The 27233-nt window shown below is 41.8% G+C and overlaps 1 protein-coding gene and 1 pseudogene across 3 annotated transcripts in view; both read right to left on the reverse strand.

The window, feature by feature from the left end:
• The window catches only part of SHISA9 (shisa family member 9), a 281342-nt gene that overhangs the window by 17865 nt on the left and 236244 nt on the right, over positions 1 to 27233 (reverse strand). The window contains exons 3-4 of one of the 2 annotated variants that reach the window (XM_084881141.1): positions 8556 to 8711; positions 1360 to 1407 (exon numbers count right to left, since the gene is read on the reverse strand). In XM_084881141.1, the coding sequence (XP_084737267.1) occupies positions 1360 to 1407; positions 8556 to 8711 (204 nt within the window). The remainder of the gene's footprint in view (positions 1 to 1359; positions 1408 to 8555; positions 8712 to 27233) is intronic. The other variant, XM_084881142.1, reaches the window with a different exon arrangement.
• On the reverse strand, positions 18920 to 26201 carry LOC311621045 (EF-hand calcium-binding domain-containing protein 14-like; annotated as a pseudogene). The gene is made up of 3 exons: positions 26113 to 26201; positions 20270 to 20391; positions 18920 to 20182 (listed from the first exon to the last, which is right to left on the reverse strand). The product of its transcript is annotated as an EF-hand calcium-binding domain-containing protein 14-like (transcript).

The raw sequence follows: 27233 nt of genomic DNA on the forward strand, positions 1-27233 counted from the left end.
AAAGTGTGGTCCTCAGACTAACAGCATCAACATCCACCCACCCAAGGCTAGTGAATAGGAATCTCTGGTGGGGCCCAGGAATCTGGATTTTAACAACCCTCCAAGCTATGCTGATGTGCTTGCCCTCAAATGGCTCAAATGTGAGAACTACTGGTGGACCCACCACTCCCTCCTTCCCACTCACATGCGCTCATTCACTGAATTCCAGTTTCTTAATTACCCTTCTACTCCGTTTTCTTCTCTCCTTCCTCTACCAGCCCCAGTTCAGGTTACCGCCCACCTGGGTGATGGCAGGTGCCTCCCAGTGGGTGTCTCCAATGCCAGTCCACTCTCTCCTAATCCAGTCTCCACTCGGAAACCAGATCTAGCTTTTGAGAATGCAAAATTGGTGGTGCTAGGATCCTGCCTAAAGCCCTGCTATGTCTTCAAATGTCCCCCTCTTCAAGGTCATGAAAGAGTTCTACTTCAACCTCTTTGGGTCACCTCCATTCTCCCCACTATTGATTCAACAAAGCACTGAAGTGAAGAAAGAAGAGAACCAAGGTTCCAGTCTGTTCTGAAAAGAGCTGCTCCCATCACACCATGAGAAATAATTTAAGCATTGCAGTCAGAGAGACATGGGTGCCAATTACAGCTCTACCAATTAGCAGCCCTGCGACTGTAGGCAAACCAGACATCCTCGCTCAGGCCCCCATGTCCTCACCTCTAAAGAGGATTGACAATGCCTACACCGCTGGGACATGAGAGGATTAAATGATAACAAATCACTCTGTGTGGCACATAGTAGGGAGGGAACAAGCTGAATCCGCCTCCTGCTCACCCAGCTAGTTTCAAGTAGACCAACTCCTTCACTTTTGATGCTACCTCAGGAAAGTGGAAAACAGCATTCTGTTCCCTAAAAGCCTAATCATTCCCAAGGATCCTGGGGATGTTTTCTCTCCGTTTATCTATCTGTTTATCTCTCCCTCGGAAGTTGTGTTTCTTCCTGCATTAATTTACCTTGTGTTTTGCCATGTTGTCTGAGACAAAGCATCATTTCCCGGAGGTCTTATTTGGGATGGTTTCTGGGAGTGACATTTTCCTTCAGGCAGTATATATTGGAAAGCAATAAGTAGTAATTCTTCAACAATGGGCCCCAGACGTGCAAGAGCGCGCGCACACACACACACACACACACACACACACACACAACATCTATACACCAGAACCTAGACGCTTAAACGTACTTGCAGGTCCACCCAACACAGACACACGTTTGCATTGGGTCGTACATAGACACTAGGACTCTCTGTGTCTTCACTGATTCATGTCAAGTCTGACAACACCTGTACAAACAAGCTACAGAACACCATTCGGTACCTTTTGGTGACTTAAGTGTCGACACTGCCCAGTCACCATCAGAACTTCCTAAAAAATAACAATGGAGAGATGCTGATCTGTTTCTTGCTTCGGTTTCACTGTGTCTTCACATCCAGGTGCTGCTGGTGGCCCCAGCTGGAGCCTCCAAGGGGGACAGGCCTCAGGGGACACGGGGAACAGGGCGAAGGACCAAATGTGCAAGTGAATTGATGTGGGCATCTCTTTCGGCAAGGCCTTGAAGCAGTTTCAAGACAAAGCCCACAGAGGATCATAAGAAGCCCCCTGCAAAAGGTCTAGATATTTCCAGTAGCATGAAGGGAGAGAGAATTCTTAGACAGTGAGTAGCTCTAAATCTCAACCCGCTAAGAAACAGAAAAATCTGTTTAGATGAGGTGACTTTGGTTAATGACAACACGGTGTTGACAAGGGATACATTTTGATCCTGTTTTGCAGTAATCCCCCTTCTGTGTGGATTATTAGCATCAAATTCCAGGTAGGGGCAGACCCTGCTGACTGCAGCTGTGTTTGAAAAATATTGTTGAATGAATGAATGAATGAATGAATGAATGAATGAATGAATTCAAGTTTCTCCAAGGAGTCACTTTTCCTAAGGTATGGAAATTCCCTTAAAAGCTATGCTGGTGAACTGAGAATTCCATAATGCCCAGAATTTTTATTATAAATCAATTTCTCCGAATTGAATTCCATTTCAGAGGTTCCGAATGAGCGCTGGGGGACTCTCACAGTATTAGCAGAACTCCAGAGGATCCCTTTCATAAAGTAAAAGATGGCATTGGCTATACACCCTGTGCCTGTCCTTGGTAGGCTTTCCCTGTAAGATTGGGTTTTACTCAAAGCGGGGCAAACCTGCCCATGTGTCTTTGCAGCAGCCTTGGCCCAAGGCTACAGGTCTGACCAATCAGTGTGCACCACCTGCTTCTCTTTCTTAGGAATCTACCAGGGAAGACCAAGTTCTCAACATGTCTCTGAAGTTCCCAGAGACACATCAGATTGTCAGCTGAGAGGAGACCAGGGAACAGTCTGTGATTTGAATGATTACAGAGCACAAATCTGTCCCAATTTAAATAGTTCCGGTTGGCCTCACAGGCGTTCCAAAGGACACTCAAATTGCCACGTTCCCCCTGTGGATCTGAACTCTACCCACTCATCACTCACAACAGAGGGGACATTGGAGTGACAGGAGAAGACTAACAAGCTAAAATTAAGTGGAACCCGCCCGGAATGACTTCCTGTTTCTTTTTCCTCTGAGCCGGGGTCATTGACACCTGGAAACAGTTACTTGGCCCCAGTGGTCCTCTGGGGGGTGGACACAAGCCTGGCCAAGCCACTGAGCCACTGGGCTCAAGGAAGCCCTATCACCCCCAGTCAAAGTCCTCACTGTTTGCATTGAAGACAGGAACCATGCTGCAGTCCCCTCTGTCTCCATTACCCAAGACAGGGCATGGCTCCGACAAATTTTGTTTCATTTATCCATTGTTAATAAGGACACTTACTCAGAGGGCACATAGGCTATCAAAACATATAGGTATGATTTCACTATGCCCTTGGCACTAGTGGACATTAGATAAGTATTTTGGATGTGAAAAATTAAGTTCTTATTAAAAAGGAATGGACTAAGGCATTGAGAAGAAGAGGACATGATGGAACTTTCTGGGAGATGAAAATATTTCTTATCTTTACTGGGATGTTGGTTACTCTAGTGCAGTGTTTTTCAACCTTTTTTGGGCAAAGGCACACTTGTTTCATGAAAAAAATCACGAGGCACACCACCATTAGAAAATGTTAAAAAATTTAACTCTGTGCCTATATTGACTATATATAAAGTAATTCTCTTGAATAGGAATCAAATAAACACAAAGAAAGTATTTTATAATTACTTTATTATGAAATATTAAGTAAACAAAATAGTGAAAAATTATAAAATTCTTGTCTTGTCTGCACCTATGGCACACCAGGCAACATCTCGCGGCACACTAGTGTGCCGTGGAACAGCGGTTGAAAAACGCTGCCCTAGTGTATGTATATTTTAATAATCACACTATTGTAAAATTATGGTCTGCGTATTTAATTATGTGTAAGTTATACTTCAACTATATAATACACATTAAATATATTTCAATTATACTCAGCATTACAGGGCAACTTTTGCCTTCAAACAATGAAAAACAATTAACACTTTACTAATTCTTACCCTACAAAAGGAGGAGAATTGGTCTTCTCAGCCTTTTTTTTTTTTTTTTCTTTTTTTCTTTTGGCTGGTTATATTCTTCTGTTGCCAGAAATTGCTCTCTGGATGACAGCGTCATTTTGTGGAAAGAACATAGGATTCTGTATCGGGAAATCCTAAGTATGACTCTTATCTCTGTCATCTAAAAAAGTGTGACTTTGGGAAAATCAGTTAACTATATGGAGCCTCACTTTCCCCATCTGTAAAACATTGGAACAACACACAGGTATATTGTTTGGGTGTTCAACGATATTAGCTCCCTTTCTGCCATAATTTTAGACAAAAATAAACTAACAGAAGTCATTTCATAGGTGAGGCCTGTATGCATCATTTAGGGTTTTCACACCAAAAAAAGTGAAAAAGGAATTTTCATGTGTCTAAATGCATTGTTACTGTGGCTTTAAGAAGTGCTGTTGGAAAATGTAACACGGTTCCAGCAAACATAGTCCATCGTCTGTCAAACAGCAACAGAGAAAATATTTTCTTATTAAAATTTTGAATTAAAAACAAAGGCACCGCACACAGCATTCTATCAATCATGCTGGTACATCCTGTCTCTCTCACTAGGCAACCAAAGTTGCACTGAAGCATCTAAAGGACACGTGGTTGGGAACCTTTGGTTGGTGAGGATTTAAACCCTCAGGCATCTAGAGGAGAAGCTGGACTTGAGGCCAATGGGAGATAAATGCCAAGGTGGGGGCAATCTTCTGTTGGCAAAATCCATCAGGAATTGCAGAAAAGTGTGGGCCTTTTCTAGTTCCAGAGGCAGGATTCACCCCTCTCTGAACTATCAGGTGATGCTTAGGGATATTTTGACAAACACCTCCGTCTTGTAAGAAAGGGTGGCTCAGGTCAGAGAACTTGGGTGCTTACCTACATTTTTAGGCCACATTTTGGCTCAGTCTATCATCAGACACACCTCTTGACTTCCAATCTGGAGAAAATATTTCTAAAATGCTTGAACCCACATTTGTGCCTTAACAAGAGGGTTACTTAAGTATAGATAGAATCCTTCTTTGATAGACCGTAGCCCTTCACCTGGGTGTGGGTTTTCGTTGTCCAGGAGAAAGATGGGGGAAGCAAAGAGGTTTGGGCTGCCTCTTTACTGGTCCTCTGAAAAGTCATCTGCTGTTGGCTTACTTGCTTGTTTGTTTTATGAAATTCCCAAAGTGAGTTAGCTTTCAGGCCCGTCTTTCCCATCCAACTAGATCTATCTACTTCCTTCAAAATGCAATCTGGGCAATTGTATGTTAATCAAGGCACGAGTGTATCTTAGAGATTCAGGGGAAAATATGAGCAACAAACAAATATGTGGCAGAATTTACTGAGGACTGACTCTGGATCAGGTCAAGCACTTTCTGTGCCCTGTATCATTAAAATTTTCCAACTAACCATTAGCTGTACATTTTTAATCTCCATTTTATAGATGGGGAAACTGAGACCTGAGGAGATTAAATAATTTCTTCAATTACTTGATAAATGTCTGAACTAGATCTTAAACTTAGTCCTGACCAGTTGCAAATGACTTTCTGCCATCTTGCTCATCACCTCCTGCTCCTGACTTGATGTGGGATTACATGGTATTATTCACCAGTTTTACAAAAATATAGTGGGATCACTAATCACATGGGATCACTCCCCACATGGCATTAGATTCCATGGATACATTGATGAATGGGGCAGTCTTTGGTTCATGCCTCAATGAAACCTATAAAAAAAAGGGGTGTCAGATTAAATGTTTGTGGAATGAGTGAATGAATGAATGAGTGAATGAATGAGTGAATGAATGAATATATGATAAGTCAATTCCATCTCTCATTCTTGTATAGAGTCCAATTAGTCCAATGATGTTTAGCCTCTGACATTTCCCTAACATGTGGTAATCTTTCCTGATAACTGGGCAGTGAGTGAATCCCTTGGGAAAAGAGATGTGTCAGTAGTCACGTGCTATATAAAAGCAAAGGTTCTAATTCCTGAATTACAGAGAGAAAAGAGCTTCCTTCAAACACAAGTGAGTGTGTTTTCAACATGCAAACCAAAAATAAATAAATAAAAGGAATAACCAACAGTTACTACCCTCTTCTCCCCCCGAGTTGGAAGTGAATGAATGGGACAATTTAATGGCCCACAGATATTGTAATAACTAGAATGAGTGGAATTGTTTAAGTTTCTAATTTTAAAATTAGAGCGGTGCTTGGAGACTGTATAATTCAGCCTCCTGTTTTTCAAATGCAGAAACTTGGGTCAAAGGGTTTCAGGGACCACCTAACCCACTTGATGTTCTGGATATTAAAGCCACCAGGAGAAATTTATTTTTCAGCGGCATTTTTAAACGTGGCAGTTTACCCTAAAATCTGTCCAAGTCTCCTCATATTTACTGAATTGACATTTTTATAAAGTCTGGTTATCAGAGGTTGCTGAGCTTTTAACAGCAAAGCATTTTTTTAAACAACTTCTCTCCTGGGTATTAATGATTTCAATAATGAAATGTATCCCATCATTCACACCATGGTCACATTATGACTTAATAAAGAACGCTTGAAATAACGTTTGTTATGGGATTTGCATGTCATTTGTGTAGGCAGACGCTGGACTCCTGGGTAATCACTGAGTCAGGCAGTTCCTCAGTCAGCTCCTCAGTGGACCTCCACTCACTAGAGATTCCCAAAACTGTCTGTGACTCACATAAAGACTGTGAACCCCCACAATAGTCAGGGAAGAAGCAAGAGGGCACATTAATCATATCCAGGATTAGGGAGTGTTCCCCAAGTGAGATCCTTCACATGTTTTAGAGGATATAGAGGTGTGGATCTCTTCCTACTAAGCTATTCTTTGATTCCTGTCAAATACAAGCTCATTCATTCATTCAACAAACATTTTAGGAGTTCTTCCTTTGAGAAAGAAAGTTTATTTGAAGAGTGTCAAATAAATTGTCATACTGCAGATTTAATTCCAAATGCACTTCAGACATTTGCTCTGCACGATGCATAAATCCTGAACTCTGAAATCAAGAAATTCTGTGGTAATATGTATCCATTATTTACCCAAAGAGTGACTGGATTTTGAGGGGGGATGAGGCGCTGGGCCTAAGTTGAACAAATGAGTTATTTAGGGTAATGTGACCAGTTCCAAAAGATAAAGCATCTGGACTGATTTTTTCTCTACCAATAGAAGAATCAAATATAAGAGCGGACACAATTTATGACCTAAATGCAAGTCTCAGAACGGGAGGCAGGCTGTCAAATAGAGTATGAGGCTTCTGCAGTTACATTAGCACAGATGCCCTGACTCTTGCTCTCCTAGGCAACAGCCTTCCACCCTTCCTAGTGATATGTGAGTCTATTTGAACATGCTTAAGATGCATGTGCTGTGCAAACACACAATATGGAATTGAGGAATCTGTGATGTGGATGAGGGTTCAGTTGGGTGAAGAAATTAAACATGAAGCATAGGGGACTGGTATGTAAGGGTTTACGAAGCTTCAGATTTAGAAAAGCCCGAGTCAGCCTGCACAGCCTGAGGCCTTGGTATTACAAATTTGGCCCAACCCTTCTTTGCATGGTTCCATCTGGAAGTCCTGGGAGATCGGGGAACAAGAATTCCTAAAGAAAGAGTCTGGTTCAAACACTTACTAAGCTCCTAGTAGGTGCCTGGCTCTCTGCTGGGTACCAATTTGGTTGTTTTGTGACTCTGATGTTTGTAGACCATGGCAACCACAAGCATCATAGACACGTGACAGTGCCTGTGCTTGGGTTTCTGGTATGAGTTCTATAATGGAATTAGGATATTTCACACTGGAATTGATCGGCAAGTATCTCCCACTCCATCTCTAATGAGGGCCTTGGCAGTGGGAGAAGAAAAGGGGATGAAAAGCTGATAATACCTTCACCCTCAACCCCCAGTGTCTGTGTCCATTGGTTAGGCTGATATGCATGCATACAAGTCCTTTGGTTGATCTCTCTCTCTTACCCCCACCCTTCACTACCTTCCCTCTGAGGTTTGATGGTCTGATTGAGTGGGGGGAGGGAGGAGACAACTAGGGGATAAGGACACATATGTAATACCTTAATCAATAAAGAAAAAAAAGAAGCTTATAATAAAAGAAAGCACATGGTCCGTGGGTCGTCCATTTGCCCAAAGTCTGACTTAACCATGGCTATTGCTGTCACCCAATAGGACTCTGTCATGAGTACATTCTTGAAGATCCTGGGTCACTGTAACACTCCCTCATGTCCCAGTTGGGGAATGGACTGAAGGACTGTGGGAGGGTAGTGACAGGAACATAAGCTCCAGAGTAATAAAAACACAGGTTCAAGTCTCAGCTCTGTCGCCCACCACTGCTTGATTTGGGGCAAGTTCAATTAGCCTCCTTGAGTCTTGGTTTCCTAATCAGAAAATTGAGGCAATAACTGGGCCTTCTTCTTTAGCTCACTGTGAGACAGGGTCAAAGGCTCAAATGAGACAGAGTCAAAGGCTCAGTGCAATGTCTCACACTTGATAAAAACTCAGATGGGAACGTTATGCTCACCCACTTCTCAGAGATAGAATGACTGTGTGTAGATGAGTGCTGCCTATTAAAGGGCAAGGCATTCGGTCAGACAGAAAGCAGCTGAAGGGTCTGATCCTTAGTGAACTATATCCCAGGTAGAGAAATCCAGAATATATAGGTAGGTAGAATTATGGATAGATAGATAGACAGATAGATAGATAGATGATTGATAGATGATAGATAGATGATAGATAGATAGATAGATAGATAGATAGATAGATAGATAGGTAGATACAGGACAAAGAGAAGAGAGAGATTTTGGGATGTAGATAAATGAAGAAAGGGAGAAATTAGAAGAAGGGAAAAAGGAGTTGAAAAAAGTTGGAGAGAGAGAGAAAGATCTGGATGGAACAGCAAAGCAGAGAAGAAAGAGGAGAGGAGAAACGAAACAGCACTTACCGACAGCCTTCAAGGAGGCGTATTTGTTGAGCTCTTTGCCAGGAGGCTGCTGTTCATAGGGGTTGGAAATCTGGCCCAGGCTGGGGTACGAATGCGGATGGCCCATCTGCTGCAGCAAAGGGGAGGTGGGCACTGCGTTGTTCATCTGGCTAGAGTCTGGAAATGGAGAGACAGAGGAAGATGGTCAGCAGCAGTGCAAATCCTTCTGCCAACCCCCACCATCTTGCCGTATTCATCGAGACCAAAACTGCTGACCCTTTGGGGACATGAGAGAACAGCAGAGGACGTTCGGGCACATCAGGAACCAGGGGGCACAGTCTTCACTGGAGAGCAGGTGAGGACAGATGGATAAAGGCAAAGGACACACTCAGAAAGTCTCCACCTCCATCATAAATTAACACAAGGTCCTATCATTGTAGGGGCTGTTTTTTAATTTATTGATTTGACAGAGAGAGAGGTTCTGTGTGAAGAGAGAGACAGGGGGGCATCAATTTGTTGTTCCATTTACTTATGTATTGATTGGTTGCTTCTTGTATGTGCTCTCACTGGAGATCGAACCCACAACCTTGGCATATCAGTACGACACTCTAAACAACTGAGCTACTGTGCTAGGACTTATAGGGGTTACTTTTATTATCAAAACAATCTATGAATAAGAAGATGATCAACTCAGTAATAGTCAAGAAGATGCAAGTCTAAACAACAATAAGAAGCCACTCCTTTGCCAAGAGACGGGCAAATATTGAAAAGATTGAAAGACACCAATACTGGCCAAGAAGCTGGAAACTGGGCAGTCTCATCAACTGATGGTGGATGTGTGATTTGTGAAAAGGAATCTGGGAGTGGGTGCTGAATTTAAAGTGCATGTGCATGTTGATCAAATAATTCCACTTCTAGGGACTGAGCCTTCAGAAATATAAGCACCAGGATGTAAGGATATTCATTGAGAGATGTTCATTGCACTGTTGTTTATAAAGTGGAAACACACATACTCATAGTGAAACTATCTGAACTATCAATATGGAAATGCTTTCTTTAATTTTAACATTCATTTAATTTACTTTATTCTTTTGAGCATGTTCATTCTCTTATTTCTATTCACTACTTAAATTTAATTATGAGGTAATTGATAAATAGCAAATATACCTACACACATATGCAAGTTATTCACCCATCAGCCAACTTAGGTACTACCCGTGTTTCCCCGAAAATAAGACATCCTCCGAAAATAAGACCTAGCCCATGGAAAGATAAGACATCCCCTGAAAATAAGACCTAGCGCAACTTTGGGAGAAAAAAATTAAGATAAGACACTGTCTTATTTTCGGGGAAACAGGGTAGAACATAATCCATGCTTACAAAATTCTTAAATACATTATTGTTCATCCAAATAATGTATGTGATATATACATACATATGATGGAATATCATTCATCCACTAGAAAATAATAAGTTAAAAATCAGTTAACCATGTCAAACTGAATAGTTTCCTATGGTTTTATATTGTTAAGAGGAAAAAGAAAAGAATATAGCTTTTTTTTTATTATTGCTGGCTGGTTTGATTCAGTGGTTGAGCATCAACCTATATGAACTAGGAGGTTATGGTCCGATTCCCAGTTAGGGCACATGCCCAGGTTGTGGGCTCAACTCCAGAGTGAGGTATGTAGGAGGCAGCTGATCAGCAATTCTCTCTAATCATTGATGTTTCTCTCTATCCTTTTCCCTTCCTCTTTGAAATCAATAAAATGTATTTTTTTAAAAGAACATTGCATTTTTGTTGAATAAAAGAAAATCTATGCATATTTTTGTGTGCTATGTTTTGCAAAGAAAAAATATGTCAAGACACACAAACTGAATAGTGGTTACTTATGTGAAATCAGATTCATGGGGCGATTCAAAAGGTTTCTCTGAGGAAATGTTCTCTGAGTTGAAATTTGGAGATCTAGATGTTAGTCAAGCTGGGGAAATAGAAGGTGTTGGGGAGGGCGTTCCAGGCAGAGGAAGCAGCACGGATGAAAGTCCCGAGTTGGAGGGAACAGTACATTCTCAGAAACTGAAAGAATGCTCCGTGGCCACTAGCCAGGCATGCTGCAGAGCAGGGTAAGAGGGAAGTGGGATCAGGTGGGGCTGAGAGACTGGCAGGACCTATTAGACCTTGTTAAGCGTTTCCTCCTCACCCTGAGAGCAATGAGATGGATGAACAAGAGGCAAGAATCAAATGGGAGACAGGAGTCTAGGTGACATAATTATGGCCTCATTTCAGGCAGGAAATACAGGTTCTCTCCAACTTCAAGAAGCACATGTGCAGATCCAGACAAACATGGCAGGGCTGCTGGCGGTGCCCTGAAGATTCCCAGACATGCACCCATTTCCCAGCTGCTGTGTCAGCCGCTAACAGCTCACAGCTGCTCCAAGTATCTGGAAAATTGCTCTCTAAGCTGACCGGAGCCACCACCCAAGTGCTAGTGTGCTTAATGCACCCCACCCTCACCACCTGGGGTGGCCAGTGACCAATGTCCAGCTGACATTAAGATCCAAAGACCAGCCTTGGTCTCAGGTGGGAATGAATTATGGAGCAATAGATAACACAGAGCTCACAGGGGTTGGAACAAGTTTATGTGTGCCTCCTTTATCTTCAACATTTTGTTTTCCTCACAGCCTTAAAGGTGTGCGTGTGTGTGTGTGTGTTACTTGACAGGCACTCTCTCAAGTCTCATGCCCTGTACCCCTCTTAAATGCTGCTTCTAGACAATTCATCCCATGACATGCATGGAAGAGCTGGGCTTTAGAAACCAATAAACCCGAATGGAAAGAGGCAGGGATTTCACAGCTGAGACACAGAGATAAGGAGAGCATTTTTATCACTGCACATGCACAGGCCATCACACAAGCCCAACTGTCTAATGGAAATGTCATCAAACATAAGCCAAGTGCCCAGCCTCTGGCCAGCATCTGAGGAGGCAGCCCTATCTTTCTCCATGATAGCTTTTTGGCTAGGATTCAGTAGGGCAGGAGAAGCTTAAGATTAATGAATTAATGGTGGAAAAGATATTACATAAGATATAACTTTCATTGGACCCTAGACCCCAAGGTCCTTTGACATTTTCCTCTCCAGAGCAACCTGCTGGGGAGGTCTGTCTGCTTGCCCTGGTTATATCTGTTCAGAGCTGTTTTGTGCCCAAATGTTGGTCCAGTTGGAAATGGCTTACTGTAAGTTCTCATTCTGTGCTTTTCCTCATGACTTATTTTTCTAGTGGACAGCTTTGTTTACTCGAGTTACCACTTCCTCTGGCACTTCCCCATCCCATTTAAGTCTCTGGATGAGCTGCCAATCATGGTAACTGCCTTAGTTGGGTTTCCCCAGAAGAAGTCACTGAGACAAGGACTCAAGTGCAAGAAGCATAAAGAGGAGATGATCTCAGGAAATACTGGTAAAGTGGAGGAGTGAAACAGGGAAGAGAAATAAGCAGATAGAGAGTGCAATGCTAAGCAAGAAGTAACTGTGATAAACTGGATTTTAATTCCACTCTAGAATTCTGGTATGTTGGTGTAGAGTGTCTCAGAATCCTGTCACCCCAGGAGAAGGGAACACCTTAGTATCTATACATTCACTCCCATTAGTCGTTGGTTGAGGAACAGGAGACAGTTATTCCTCAGCACTTGCAATGTGCCCTGCTCATCGGCAGAGTGAGCTGTAGTGGCCAGAGAAACTCTTACTCAGAGATGTCAGAGCTGGCAGTTGAAAATCAGGCCAGTACCTCACCCTTTTGGCCACAGAAGTGAGCACATGACCCAAATCAGACCAATCACAACACCTTCTTCTCGGAGTGATTAGGCCAGAAGTGAGTGTGTGATCTAGGCTGGGCCAATCAGAGTTCTTCCCTGAGTTTTTCTATTTGGAACCTTTGGTGTCATGGAGGCATGAAGTCAAGTGAGTAAGAATCTATCACATGGATGAAAGCATTTTTCATTGTGAAGAAATAAAGGACAATGGGCGAAGAAGCAGAGGAGAGAGGGAAGCTCCTTTCTAAATACGCTAGTATGCTTTGAGATTACTGTCACTTGCAAGGTAGACTTCTGACCAGTGTGATTGTTATCTGGAATTGACCAAAAGGGAGGCTGACCATGTGGCTCTAATGATTGTGTCAGATACAAAAGGCAATACCCCTGGGTTTTCTAGAGAGTTCCATAGATATTTCAAACAGCAAATTGCCTTAGTAGTGCATACAGAATTCTCAAGGACATTCATAAGTTAATTAACTAATATCTTAATAGAAGTCCCCTCCCCTCCCATTTTCCCCCTGGAAATAGATTCCAAACATTAGTCTGTCTAGTTTCAGAGTTGACCTCCTCATCCCATCAGCCAATGGGAGCCCTTCTTCACATCTCTGCTCCCTCAGTCCCAGATCCCACACACTAGACACAAATCCTATTTCCAGGCAGGTGAGGGGAAATGCTAAACACTTCATTAAAGAAAATAGAAATCTGTATAAATGTTCCTCACCACTTGGGGCAGCCTTTTATATTATTAAACAGAATATTTAATATTCCATTATAAAGTATTTGCTTTTGGATGACTCTCCCAAGCCCTGAGCTACCTCAAGGGCAGAAAGTAGTTAATGTAAGTGGGTATGATGGAGAGGGCTCACCAAAATGATCCCTCACAAAGGAAAAAAAGGAGGCTACCCCAAAGTTTCTGCTTTCATATTCAGATCCACAGGAAGCAAATTTCTAGTGGTTTTAGATCATCATTTTATGCTAGCTTCCAGGCATTGAATACTCAGAAATATTGGAACCAGTCTCAGGCCAGCAATCAAGAATTATTAAACAGACATTTGTGACTGGGTTTTTTAAAAATGTTATTTCATTTTACTAAACAGGACCTCACAACTCAGTTTCTCTGCGAATTTTCCACAAATACTAGTTTATCCAGCTACACGGGGGAAGCAAAAGTGTAGATGGAGAGAAAACCCAGTTGGCATCCAAGAAAATAAAACAATAAGGTGAGGGAAGAGTGGATAAGATCAGGGTTATAATCTGAAAATCCTACTATGGCCAATTGAGAGAAGGAATATAGATAGATAGATAGATAGATAGATAGATAGATAGATAGATAGATTTGAATATGTATTATATAGATATCGATATGTTTGAATAGATGTATATAGAGATATATAGAATGCCTTTTGCATAAGTCATGACCATAAAGGGAATTCGGTAAGACCAACGTGTCTTGTTCTTAGCAGGATCATTTCTCTTCTAGACACCTCACCTGTGTAGAAAGGGACTTCCTACCCAAAGCCACAAGAAGACTTTCCCTGCCTCATTGTAATCTTGCAACTCATTCTGAAGCTTAGATATAATTAATAAGAATTTGATGTCCTGTGATGCTGCAATCCATCAAGACCCTCAGTCAGCAAACAAAAAGTTGAGAGCATCCTTATGCTCTCCTTCCTAGGAGAAAAGAGGGGCCTCATGTATTTCATGTATTTCACCAACATTTTTTTCAAATAAAATTAAGATTCAGTCACTCTAATTTGGAGCATCTGGCAGATTTACATCAAGGTAACCACTGTGTAAGTGTCATTATTACGTGGTATATCTTAGTCACCAAACAGATAAATGAAATGAATGCCATTCAGATAAGATCAGTTAAGGTAAAAATGCTCAGTTACAAGCTCAGGGATGGTGTTCCAGGTTTCTCAGTCCAGGAGACCACAACTATCAGAAACTAGTCCAACCTGGATCTTCTGGTAGGAAAGGTTATAATCTGCACATCCTGCCTTTGCCAATTGAGAGGAGGAATATAAAGATAGATAGATAGATAGATAGATAGATAGATAGATAGATAGATAGATAGATAGACAGAACGTCTTTCAAGGCATATCACAAGGAAGAATAGCCCAGAAAGGTACAAGATGGTGAAATATTATTTTGTGGAGCATATATTATGTGCCAGTCACTGGATAAAGAACTTCTTTGTATCTATATTTTTTTTTCTGTTTTATTTCTTCATTTATTTGTTTGTTTGGTTTTGGTTTTCAGATACCACACATAAATAAAACCATATGGTATTTGTTTTTCTCTGTCTAGCTTATTTCATTTAGCATGATCCCGTCTAGGTCCATCCATGTTGTTGCAAATGAAAAGATTTCATTCATTTTCATTGCTGAGTAATATCCCATTGGATATGTCAACCAAATGTCATTGGTGCCAATTCAATGCCAACAGGAACCCCCAATTAATGGTGCAGTGAAGACAGAAACTTTATTCATTGCAAAAGAGCTTAATTATAAAATATATGCACTATGAGGTGGCCCTGGACCAGGCCCCTCTCTGGCTAGACAGCTCTGCTCTTCTCCTCAATGGTCTGCTCTGCTCCATGCAGGTCTGCTTTGTGCTGCACTGGTCTGTTCTGCTTTACTCTGGTGAGACATCTTTGGTATTTCAGCTAAGCCAGGGAGACATAGTCATCAGTCACCACTGGAAAGGTAAAGGGAGCTACCAGAGCCAGAGGGGAGCTGGCGTACATGAACACAAGTCCTCACCCTTGGATCATAATTGGACCAGCCTCATGCAAATGAGGACTCCAAATCCTCATAGTTTGATTGGTCCAAAAGTCACTGTACTAGTTGATCAGAACAGAATCATTCCGATTGGTAGGAACTGCACAGCTCTGATGGCATGAGGAAAGCCTCGGTCCTATTGGTTGAAATAGGGTTCCAGGAACCCTTTTATAAGTGCAGGCTCAGATGGCAGACAGGGAGTTCAGCACAGGCTACTGCTGGAAGAGCAATTTGCATGAGTGGTCCTTGTGCAGAAATAGCTGCTAGATTCTGTTTTGTGTGTTTTTGTTTTGTTTTGCTTGCTTGTTTGTTTGTTTGTTTTAATTTGAGCCCAGTTAGCCACCAGGAGCTCTTCTTAGTAGGTGTCTTTTTTTCCTCAGGGTTCACATATATATGTACCACATCTCCTTTATCCACTTGTCTGTCAATGTGCACTTGGTTTGCTTCCATATCTTGTAAACACTAGTAATGCTCTAATTAACATAGATGCTCATATAGCTTTTCAAATTAGTGTTTTTAATTTCTTCAGATAAATACCCAGAAGTGAGATTGCTGGGTTTTATGGTAAAGTTCTAGTTTAAATGTTTTGAAGAACCTGCTTAATGGTTGCAAGATTTGGGGGTGGGGTAGAGAAATGGGTGAAAAAGAAGAGATAAAAATGTACAAATTTCCAAATATAAATGGGAAGGAAGGTGGCCAGCCATGGGGATATAAAGTACAGCATAGAGAATATAGTCAATAATATTGTAATAACTCTGTATGGATCACTTTGTAAGTTTTATAAATGTCTAAGCACTGTGTTGTACACCTGAAATTAATAAAATACTAGTGGCCAAGTGAACAGATCCGTGCACATTGAAAAGGAATTAATCAGAAGAAATATTTTAATATTGCTATTTGCTCTTTCTCTATAATAGAAGCATCAACCAAATTCACGATTGACAATGATAGATTGAAATACATACATGCGATTGGCGCCAGCAAGAACTTTATATGTATCATGTGTGAATCAACTTAGCCTTTTATATATTTATATACTTATTATATATTTATATAAGTCTAAATATATAAATATATAAAATAAACTAGCTTAAGTAGACCTGCTTTCTGGTGTAGCTAAACTTTTTCCAGCCCAGTGAAGCACCTCAACTTCTCTTTCAGGTAATTGTTAGCAACACAGCAGTAAATATCAACATGAAGCAGATTATTATTGTAGATCACACAGAGAGAACAAAGGGTAAAATATTTAACTGCAGCGTTGTTTGACTATGTCCTGCACAGTGAGAAAACCAGAGGTTATTTTCAAGGTCCACCACTTATTACTTCTTTTCAGTTGGGTCAAGTTTCTAAACTATCTAAATCTACATTTTCTGGCTAATGAAAAGAAAATAGGATTCCACCAAGTCTTCTATCTACTTACTCCAGGATTTCTATGAGGATGAAATGAGATGAGGCATGGGAAAACGCTTCACAGACATTTGGTTACAGTATGAAATGTTTCCACCTGGCAATAAGCAAGTCATGTTCCTGGGCTGAAGAAACTGCAAGGAAACTAGTCGTCACTAGGGAGAAGAAGCCAAGTGATGCTACCTGACATCATTACCTGGCATCTACAGCCACCATTTCTGGGCTTGATTGGGTTGTAGGCTGCACATTTTGCTCTATGGGGTCTTGGCAGCCTTGCCTGTGACTTGGTGGACTGTTTCTCCTGGGTGGTGGTGGGGCCTGTGTCCCACTTGGGAGAAGCTGAGTGTTGCTTTGTGGGCACCAGGTTGGTGGTGCCAGTGCGTGCCATGGCAACTCCTGCAGTAAGTGTCTGTCCCCTGGTGGTCAGTGCACATCATAGTGACTGGTCAGACGGTCAGACACTTAGCATATTAGCCTTATATATATATATATATATATAGCATGTCAACTATAATTGAAAAAAATTAATTTAAAAATAATTTTTAAAAAGAACTTTTATGCACTATTTCCTTTAATCCTTATATTAACTCTATTGGGGAGTGATAAAGAACAATATATTTTGGGGGGAGGAATGTTTAATTTAGATAAATTAAAATGGTTATAATACTGATATAAACTAATCAAAGTTCAAATCAAGTCATGGAAACCTTGAATTGATTCCCCATATAAAACTAAAACTGCTTATACATTATTAAAATAGATCCACTAAAGCAAAGGAGATGGACATTTCCTAAAGGTTGACATAACAAACAATGCATGCTCTATAAAGTCAGAAATACCCTAATGTGTTCTGGTTTGGAAATAAAAGAAGGGAACGCATCTGGCTGGTGTTGGTAAGAGAGCTGATGAGAGGTGTAGCAAATTGAACTGTCACTAAAAACAACTCAACAGCAGGCCATTATGAACATGAGCCCATCACAGTCAGAATCTTCAACTGTGACCAAGGAGACCAGCAGGGGCACTGAGAGCCATCCACCCCAATGGGCGTGGCCACCAGGGAAGAGTGCCCAGTCTTCAGCTTTGATATTTTGGGCACATTCCTAAGTGCCAGGCCCATCTCTTCCCTTAAGACCACACCACAGCCATCCCCTAATCTGGGTTCACTCTTCTTTTGATTCATTTCTTCCTACCAACCTTTTTGCCTGATTTATAAGGAGGCCCTTTAAGTAAACAGTATGCCAGATGGTACAGAATAAAAGAAAATACAGTCTAAGAAGCAGTGTTTTGGGTAATTTAGGAAAGCAGCAGTACTGACTGCCAGAGGGAAAAGGTCAAAGTATTAAAAACCAAAACAAAACTCAGCACTACCATTGACCTTCCTCTCAGAGATGTGGCACACGAGTCTTGATTACAGATAGCTACACACAAGTCCCAGGTTGGGTAAGTTAAGATAATTTACAAAGAAAAATCCAGAATTAATATTGAAGAATAGGCTTCTCGGGCTCTTCTTAAGCCAATGAATCTGATAAACTTAGAACAAAGGCATTCGCGATGACCTCGTTGTGCCTGGAGATAGGGCACTCTCCCAGGCTGTGTGACGAGGGTATTCACTATTCTGAGAGTGCAGTAGGAACACCTCTACCAAAATGAGTAGGGGGAAAAGATGGAACTATATATCTGCTCAGGGATGATGCTAGCAGGACAAGCTTGAGATGAGAACAGATGATAAGCTAAAAAACAGAACAGACTCCTCCATAGATAGCTATCCAATGCAAAAGAAACGCACTTACAACAAAGAGTTAAGGTGTTCTCAAAGTGTCTGCCTATGTATACAAACTAGAAACTAAAAAAGGACAAGCTACATCACCTTCAAATATAGCTCATATAAATTAGCTCTCCAAAAAAAACCTTCCAGGTACAGATATACTGCCTATGGTACAGTATATACAAATATAGCAGTATAACTCAATTTATTGCTAGAATGTTATTTGGTTGTTACAAAATCCATCAGGAGATATTATATATATATATATATATATATATATATATATATATATATATATGATGAAAGACAACCAGAAGAGTAATCTTCAAATTACCTAAAGTACCAGGCTAATTTTATATACTATATTTTAACCTTTCCAAGAAAGTGAAATAGCTCAGTTGGGGCGGGGGGGGGGGGGGGGGGGATGTTTTTAAGGAGAGAGAAACATAAGCCACAATGAGATAAGCAGACACATTCATGGGAAAAGACTCCATCTTGCTTTTACTCAATTTTGATGTCTCTAGAAAAAAAAATCAAAGTTAGCCAACACCAAGCTGAATAACATATAAAGAAAAAACAAACTTAAGGTTTTCTAAATATGCTAGTCTTAGCTCTAGGAATGACTATCATCCATCTTTGTCAGCATCAAACTCTCTCAAACTCTCTGGTGCTGGCATAGCAAAAGCTAAGGAGTTCCAATTTACTGGGAGGTCAGCTTCCCATCCACGTTCTGGCCAGTCTTATGGAATAAATCCTGAAGTTCTCGGATGCTAGAAACTCGTAGTAGGGAGATAGGTTTAGCTGGGCAGCTTTTTCAACATGATCTCCCAGAGACTGTGAAAATGTTGGCAATGCTGATGGCTTTGAAACTCTGTACTTGCTCTTTGTTGGAGATCTGTTGCTCTCAGCTTGTGGGTGAGAGTACTGACCAGCTGTAGTTTCCGGCTTAGCTTACACACCCGAGAATCTGAGCTAGCTTCCCTCTTGATGCTTTGGGTTTTTTCTGTATCTGGTCACCTAATGCAAACACTCTTTTTTTTCCTGAAGGAGAGTTGCTTGCTTTTCTACCTTGCCCATAGCAACCGGATCTCTTTCTACCAAGTTGACTCTGGGTAAAATTACTGACTGCCTCATTCATCCCCTCAAGTTTAAGATTATTCTGTCTCTGGTACCCCGCCTAGGGACTGTTCTCCTCCTCTAAAGAGTTGCGAAGGTACAGGACATCCTGTTTCAATTTCTCACTGTGGGTTTTGTTGTCGAGTTCTGATGGAGCTAAAGGCAATGGAAAAATCTTGTTGCTTCCCCTGGTCTCTGCCAAGGAGTGCTGATTCATATCACTCTGTGGTAACTCCGTGGCTTCTTGTGTCCATCCACAGTTTTCTGTTTTGTCTCCACAGCAGGAGGGACACTGTTTACGGTATTGCCAATGGAAGCTACGTTCTTCTGAAGTCCCACCACAGTGGCAAGCAGGCTAATTAAATCTGCCGCTGACTTAACATTGACTTTGAGGGCGTTTGCTGCAGAATTCAACAGAGAAATCTGCTTATTTGTGGCTTTGATGTTTCTCCAGACTGTCTTCAAGCCCAGCTCTCCAATTCAATCTTCTCTAGTTGTTTTTTGTTTACTGAATACTTCATTAAGTTTGAGAATTTCTTGGAATGAACTTTTCTGAGTAGATTCCATTGTTCTAAATTTTTCCTTGAGGGCATCCAGATCCTCCTTCAGAGCAGTGGGCATCCACAGCAGGCAGCTAGGATGGCAAAAGCCAATGCAGGCAGCTAGGATGGCAAAAGCACAAAGCGGAGGACAGATTTTGCTGCATCGTAAACTGGCCCTTGACAAATCAAGGGTGATTTGCAACTACCCCGAATTCCTCCTCCTCCTCCTCCTCCTCCTCCTCCTCCTCCTCCTCCTCCCCCTCCTCCTCCTCCTCCTCCTCCTCCTCCTCCTCTTCCTCCTGCTCCTCCTCCTCCTGCTCAGAGCTGGATTCAGTATCTGAGGCAGAGGCTCAGCATGAAGCGGGCAGTGGCCTGAGCCTTTCTTGGGATTCTTTCTCTGACTGTCCCCAGGCAAGCCAATCAATGCAGCGAGCTCATTGCTTTTTCATCCACTTGTGTGGGGTGAGTGGAGCATCCACTCCGGAGCTGCAAGGTTTGTTTGCACCTGGTGCCCAATTCTCTCGCTACCTTGGAGCTGCCTTCTAGGGTGAGGGATCCTGGGCCAAAGCCCCCAGGACACTCCCACCCAAGGGTGAAATTGACCAGGTGTTCTGGGAGCTGGGTATTAGAGACCAGAGGCCAATAGCACTCATGGATGGGGGAAGTCACATACATGTGGCCAGGGAGCTGGTGATCCAAATGAACAAGGTGCTAGGCATGAAGGGTCAGTTAAAAGCCTGTGAAGGGGACAACCTTTGTCTCCCAAAGGGGCTGAAAAGCTTAGTCAAGAATGAGCGACCCTCAGCCCTGATAAATAGGTAATATTTCTAAGGGTGCTCCAGGAGAGGGGGAAGGAGACACAAATGGTCGTGTGTCCTTCTGAGGCTGGATTTCCAATGGGAAGGGGAAAAGAAACCTGTTATTGGATGGGAGGAGAGGGAGAGGTGCAGAAGGAGACAGTGGGAATGTGCCAGCCTCTCCCTAGCTGGACAGGTGGCAGCAGGACGGAGCTCCCAGTTGCTACAACCCAGATACAGCCTGGGCCCCAAGAAAATGCTCGTGTCCAGGGTGCTCACTGTCCCCCAGCCTCTGTCCTGAGTTTGAAGGAAGCCTAAGACCAGGAAGACCCAGGGCTTAGCTCGGCTTGGAGGGCTCGGCCTGAAGAGTCAGTCCAGCATCCGGGGAGACCCAGCCTTGCTGTCAGGGTTTGGGGGGGTTCAGCACAGAGGGGCAAAGGCAGCTCAGCCCATCTGAAGGGCTCCTGCCCAGAGGGCTAGGTGTTCTGGCACCAGGGGACTCTGGGTAACTCACATGTGCCTTTTCCACTCAGGCCACTCCGGGGGCAGCAGAGGTGGCCATGGGCTCCTGCCTCTGGCCAGTAAGAAGCAATATCTTTTTTAAAATACACTTTTTATTATAAAACAGTTTTAGATTTTCAGAAATACAGCAAAGATAGTATAGAAAGCTCCCTCCTATCCCAGAGCCCCCTGTTACTGATATCGTCTATTGGTATAATTAATGCAGAAATATTGCTCACTAAAGCCCTGGTCCATTCAAGTTCACTTGGTTTTTACTACTGTCCTTTTTCTGTTCCAGCGTCTCATCCTGGTGCCACATTCAACTTAGTCGTCATGTTTCCTTAGGTTCCTCTGGGCTGTGCGTTTCTCAGACTTTCCTTGTTTGAGCAGTACTGGTCAGGTATTTTTAGAATGGCCCTCAACTGAAATTTGTATGATGTTTTTCTCATGATTAAACCTGCATTATGGATTTGTGGGGGAGGAAAACCATAGAAATAAAGGGACATTCTTGTCATAACATATCAGAGATAGGTACTAGGGTGACTTAGCACTATTGACAGGAACTCAAACCAGCTGGCCAGTGTTTACCAAGTTTTTCCACTGAAGTTACTGTTTCCCTCTTCTTCACATCATACTCCTTGGAGTGAAGTCACTATAACCAGCCCACATGTAAGGATGGAGTATCTGTATCAATTATTTGAATTCGTCTTCCTCCCCATTTACTTGTTTATTCAATCATTTATTTATATCAATTTGGACATATGAAGAATGCATTTTATACTTTGGGTTATAATCCAATGCTAATTATTTTGTTTTGTTGTTCAAATCGTTCTAGATTTGGCAATTGTAAACTCTTTTAGTCGGCTCTCATGTCCCCTTGACATACCTACATCACTTTTTTTTTTTTTTTTGAGAACTACTTTATTTTCATGTCCTGCAAGATGGTTCAGGCTCATCTTGTATATTTCCTGCCCAGGAAGCCAAGACAACGTGATGGGGTGATCATGAGAAGAAGAGGGTGTTAGGTTTGCATAAGGCCCCTTCCGGACTCAGATTCCTGAACACGTTCCAGATTATTCCCTGGTCTCTGTCTGAATTGGAAGAATGAGAGCAAATAGGCAGGAGATGTTCTTTCAGAGCCCATTTCACTGGTAAGAGAATAGACCTTCAGAAATCATAACCGAGCTCTGGTTTTCAGTCCTATTTTCCTTTCTATTCGTTCCAAACCCTTTATGACCAGCATCCTTTTTAAGAGAAACCCTGAAAATTATAGCTTGCTACGCCATGTAGATTTTTCTCTGGCCACAAGCAAGCAACAAAATAAATAAATAAAATCAAAATTACCTTGAATTTGTCAGAGGACAACATAACAGGCAAGGCTCTCATCAGCAAAGGTTTATGTAGAGAAAGAATTAAGCCTGTCTTACTGAATCTTGGTGGCAGGGATTTGCAATGAAGAACAAAATGTGCATATATCATTGTAAAACCTTTGGCAGATGAAGCTTTTGTGCTACCCAAGGGCATGCAAAAAAAAATATATATATTCTCATCACTTAAGATGGGAAAATTTTTTAAAAACTGAGCTTCTTAAATAAATATGTGCTTAATGTTCGCTTTTGGCCAGATTTTATGCAGGCTCTGGGGGATGAAGATACATTTCAAATCTCAGGTTGTGCTCCAAGGAGAGGACAGTGTAGGTTGGAAGGCAGACCAGAAATACAGCAGGCGAAATGGAAGAGGTTAAAACCATTGTGGCTAGTGCTATGAAGCAGCAACGCACAGAGCTCTATGACAGCATGAAAGAGAGGGTACCAAACCCAGTTTTAGAAAGCCTTCTTCATCCGCACTGTGTAAAAGGGAGACTGTCAAAGACAGTAACACGAAGAGGACACCATGTTAATTTAGAGAGGCACTGCATGTCTGTTTAAGAAATTACGATTTCTTGGTTTCGCTTCCTTTATTGGAAACAGGACATGTCTAAGGTGGCTAAGGCCATTGGTGGCCCAGCATCACCATTATAAATACACAAGGCGGTCTATGCTCACAGTGGCCCATTTCATCGGGTCACATAATAGTGGGAGGTTGCCCCTTCACTCAGTAGCCCCAGAGGGGCGTGCTTATTCAGTCTCTTCTCTTCCCTGGGTCCTCTTTCTCATAATCCCATCTATTTAATCATTGTTTCTTTTCTCCTCCATCATGCTGAGTCTGCTCTACCCGCTGCACAGTGAGCAGCAGCCAGTCCTCTCATATCATTGTTTCAAGCCCTAATATGTTATGAGGTTTCAAACAAGATACCCAATTTGTTAGAATAAACTCTAAAGTAACAATTAGCCTGTGGAAAAAATACTATTTTTTTTCTTCTGCAAATGCTCTCCTTTTTTTTCCCTACATCTTTCCAAGGTAACTCTGAGTCATATTACCAGTGTCAGCTTAACATCATGCCCTCCAAGGGACCTTCCTAACCCCACTGTATCCTAAATACACCGGCAGTTTCTGTACTAGTTTGCTAGTGTTGCCATAACTAAATATCTCAGACTGGGGGGAAGAGGGGGGAAAAAAAGGCTTAACAACAGAAGTTCATTTTCTCACAGTCCTAAAGTCTGGAAGACCAAGCCGAAACCGGTTTGGCTCAGTAGATACAGCATCAGCCTACAGACTGAAAGGTCCAGGGTTCGATTCCAGTCAAGGGCATGTACCTTGTTGTGGGCACATCCCCAAGGTGGGGTGTGCAAGAGGCAGCTGATAGATGATTCTCTTTCATCGATGTTTCAAACTCTCTATTCCTCTCTCTTCCTCTCATAAAATATCAATAAAATATATTTAAAAAAAAAAAAGTCTGGAAGGCCAAGATCAAGGTATCGGTAGAGTTGGCTCCTTCTGAAAAAGGTGAGGGAGAATCTGTGCCAGGCCTCTCGCCTAGCTTTTGGTAGTTTGTTGGTAATCTTTAGAGTCCTTTGGCTTATAGATACACCACCCCCATCTCTGTCTCTTCATCTTCATGTTGTGTTCTTCCTGTGTGCATATCTGTATCCAAATTCCCCTTTTTAATAAGTCATATTTGATTAGAGGGCCACCCTACTCCAGTATGACCTCATCCGAATTAATTATAGTAGTTCCCCCTTATTCACGGTACAATTAAGATACGCCAAAGAGAAGCCAGAAAATACTTTCTTTACATGCAAAGGTGAGCACAGTCCAATTAGATACTTCAAGAGAGCGATAGAGAGGCAGACCACATTCACACAACGTTTATTACAGTACTAGAGGCCTTGTACAAGAAATTCATGCAAGGGGCTCGGGCCTCCCGCAAACCCCCTACTGGGAATGTGCCTGCAACCAAGGTACATGCCCTTGACCTGCTGCCTCATCTGGCCCTAGCAGCCCCTTGCAGCCTTGGCCAGCCCTAGCAGCCCAGGCTTCATCTGGAAGGCATCTGTATGGTCAATCAGCTGTTGACTAATTAGCATATTAGCTCTTTATTATATAGGATATTGTTGTAATTGTAATTAAGATACTCCAAAGAGAAGCCAGAAAATGCTTTCTTTACATGCAAAAGTGAGTACAGTCCAATTAGATATCCCCTTATGTGCAGGGATATATTCTAAGACTCCCAGTGGTTGCCTGAGACAGTGAATAGTCCCAAACCTTATGTATATTATGCTTTTCCCTTTGCATACATATAATAAAGTTTAATTTACAAATTAAGTACAGTAGGATATTAACAACAACAATAATAAAATAGAACAGTTACAACACTATACTGTAATAAATATTGTGTGAATGTGGTCTGTCTCTCTATCGCTCTCTTGAAGTATCTAATTGGACTGTACTCACCTTTGTAGGTAAAGAAAGCATTTTCTGGCTTCTCTTTGATGTATCTGAATTGCCAGCATCACTACTCTTATCCTTTGTGACCGTTATTAAATAGCATAAAGGGGATGTGAACAGAAGCACTGCCTATCGTAACAGATGTGATAACCAAGATGGCTGTTCAGTGACTGAAGGTTGGGGAGCAGTGTAGGTAGTGAATACATGGTTCACATGACAAATGAGACACCCGGAGATTTCATCACTCTACACAGAACAGTTGCAATTTAAAATTATGGACTGTTTATTTCTGGAATTCTCCCCTCCTCATATTTTCACACTGCAGTTGGCCATGGGTAACTGAGACCCCAGAAAGCAAAAACACAGATAACTGGGCCTATTGTATTCCTGCAACAACTTATTCCCAAACAAGGTCCATTCTGGGATCCTGGGGGGCTAGGACTTCAACATATAAATTTGGGAGGGGACACAATTCAGCATGTAACACTCCTTAACTCCCTTCTTCATCCATATGAATACTGCTATTTGTTTTCAATACCTGTTGTCCCAGACCTCTGAAGTCAGGGAATTTATCCTTCCTATCCCTCCATCCTGGGGCCTAGCCTAGTTCTTGCATGGGAATGAATTCAAAGAGAGGAAAAGATAAGGGAAAAGGACCATTTTTCAGTTACCCGCTATGTGACAGGCAGTCACATAGAAAAATGCATTCTATGTGCTGGCTTAGCAACAGCCATTTTAGTTGCTTTGAAATTTGTTTTTATCTTTTTGACTGGATACGCGATGGATAAGTGTTCTGTTTATGGACCATTTGATGCCTGGGACAGCAAATAATAACAACAACAAAAAGCAAAGCAATATAACAAATGAGAAAACTGGGCTCCTCCTGACACTCAGGATGCTACACTGCTCACTTGTGTATCCTCCACGTGAGAACATGGCACTCGTGCCCATGGGTAGAAGATGAAATATGCCTCCATCAAATCTCAGGTAAAGATGATTCTACAGAGGAGTTGGAGGAGCTACAGACAGTCTCACATCAGGGACTGTTGGAGGAATGTTTCAGCATGCACCAAAAAGGCTTTCAGCTCATGCTTCGGTTGAAGATTCACAATGCACAGAGGCATGCTACTCTGATTTCCCCATCAACCTATCAGCCTCAAAAAAATTGTCTATTAAATTACTCACTTAATTGAGCTGCAAATCTCTCCCACTTAGCTTGGAAATTCCATTTTTAAGGGCCTGTCACAAAGTGTATAAGTGAACCATTATGATATTCACAGTCATGGACACTCTTCTTCCAGATCTCCTCAAGTTCTGCCAATAGCTTTCTCTGTCACTCAAAATGCCAATCCCTCTTCTTGAGAACGATTTGAGAGGAAAGCAAGGTTATTGAGATAGAATAGATCATTGAGATACAGAAGACTTGAGTTTAAATCTATCAGCTGTAAGGCTTTAGGCAAATTAATTGACCTTTGGTACTTGTCTTCATTGCATATAAAAAGGGGGGAAATGGAAAAGTAAGTTTCATCAAATGCAGCACACAAGTGAACAAAAGAATTGAAAACAGCATTTCGAAGAGATATTCACATACTCATGGAAGTCCAAGATGCAGAAGTGTCTGTTGATGGAATATTATTCAGCTTCAAAAATAAAGGAAAGTCTGATGGGCACCACAACCTGAACCCTGAGGATATGTGCTAAGTGAAATAAGCCAGTTACAAAAAACTCATACCATGTGATTCCATTTATATGAGGCACCTAGAGTAATCAAATCCATAGAGACAGAGGTAGAATGATAGTTGTCATGGGCTGGGGAGAGGAAGAATAGGGAGTTAGTGTTTACTGGGTAGAGAGTTTCAGTATTGCAAGACGAAAAAGTTGTAGAAATTGGTTTTGCAACAATGTGAAGATATTTAATGCTACAGAACTATACATTTAGCTGGTGGTTTTATGCTATGTATTCTTTATCAGAATTTGAAAACTCCACACATATCAAATGCTTTATCCACATGCCCTTCATTATACCCAAATCCACTCTATAAATTAGGTGTTATTGTGCTCATTTTGCAGATGAACAAACTGAGGCAAAGAGAGGCTTTGAACTACTTATTCAAGATCACAAGCAGCAGAGACAAAGCCCAAAAGCCAGTGCTTTT

The sequence above is a fragment of the Pipistrellus hanaki genome (assembly GCF_964339955.1).
Source record: "Pipistrellus hanaki genome assembly, chromosome: 4".
Lineage (NCBI taxonomy): Eukaryota > Metazoa > Chordata > Mammalia > Chiroptera > Vespertilionidae > Pipistrellus > Pipistrellus hanaki.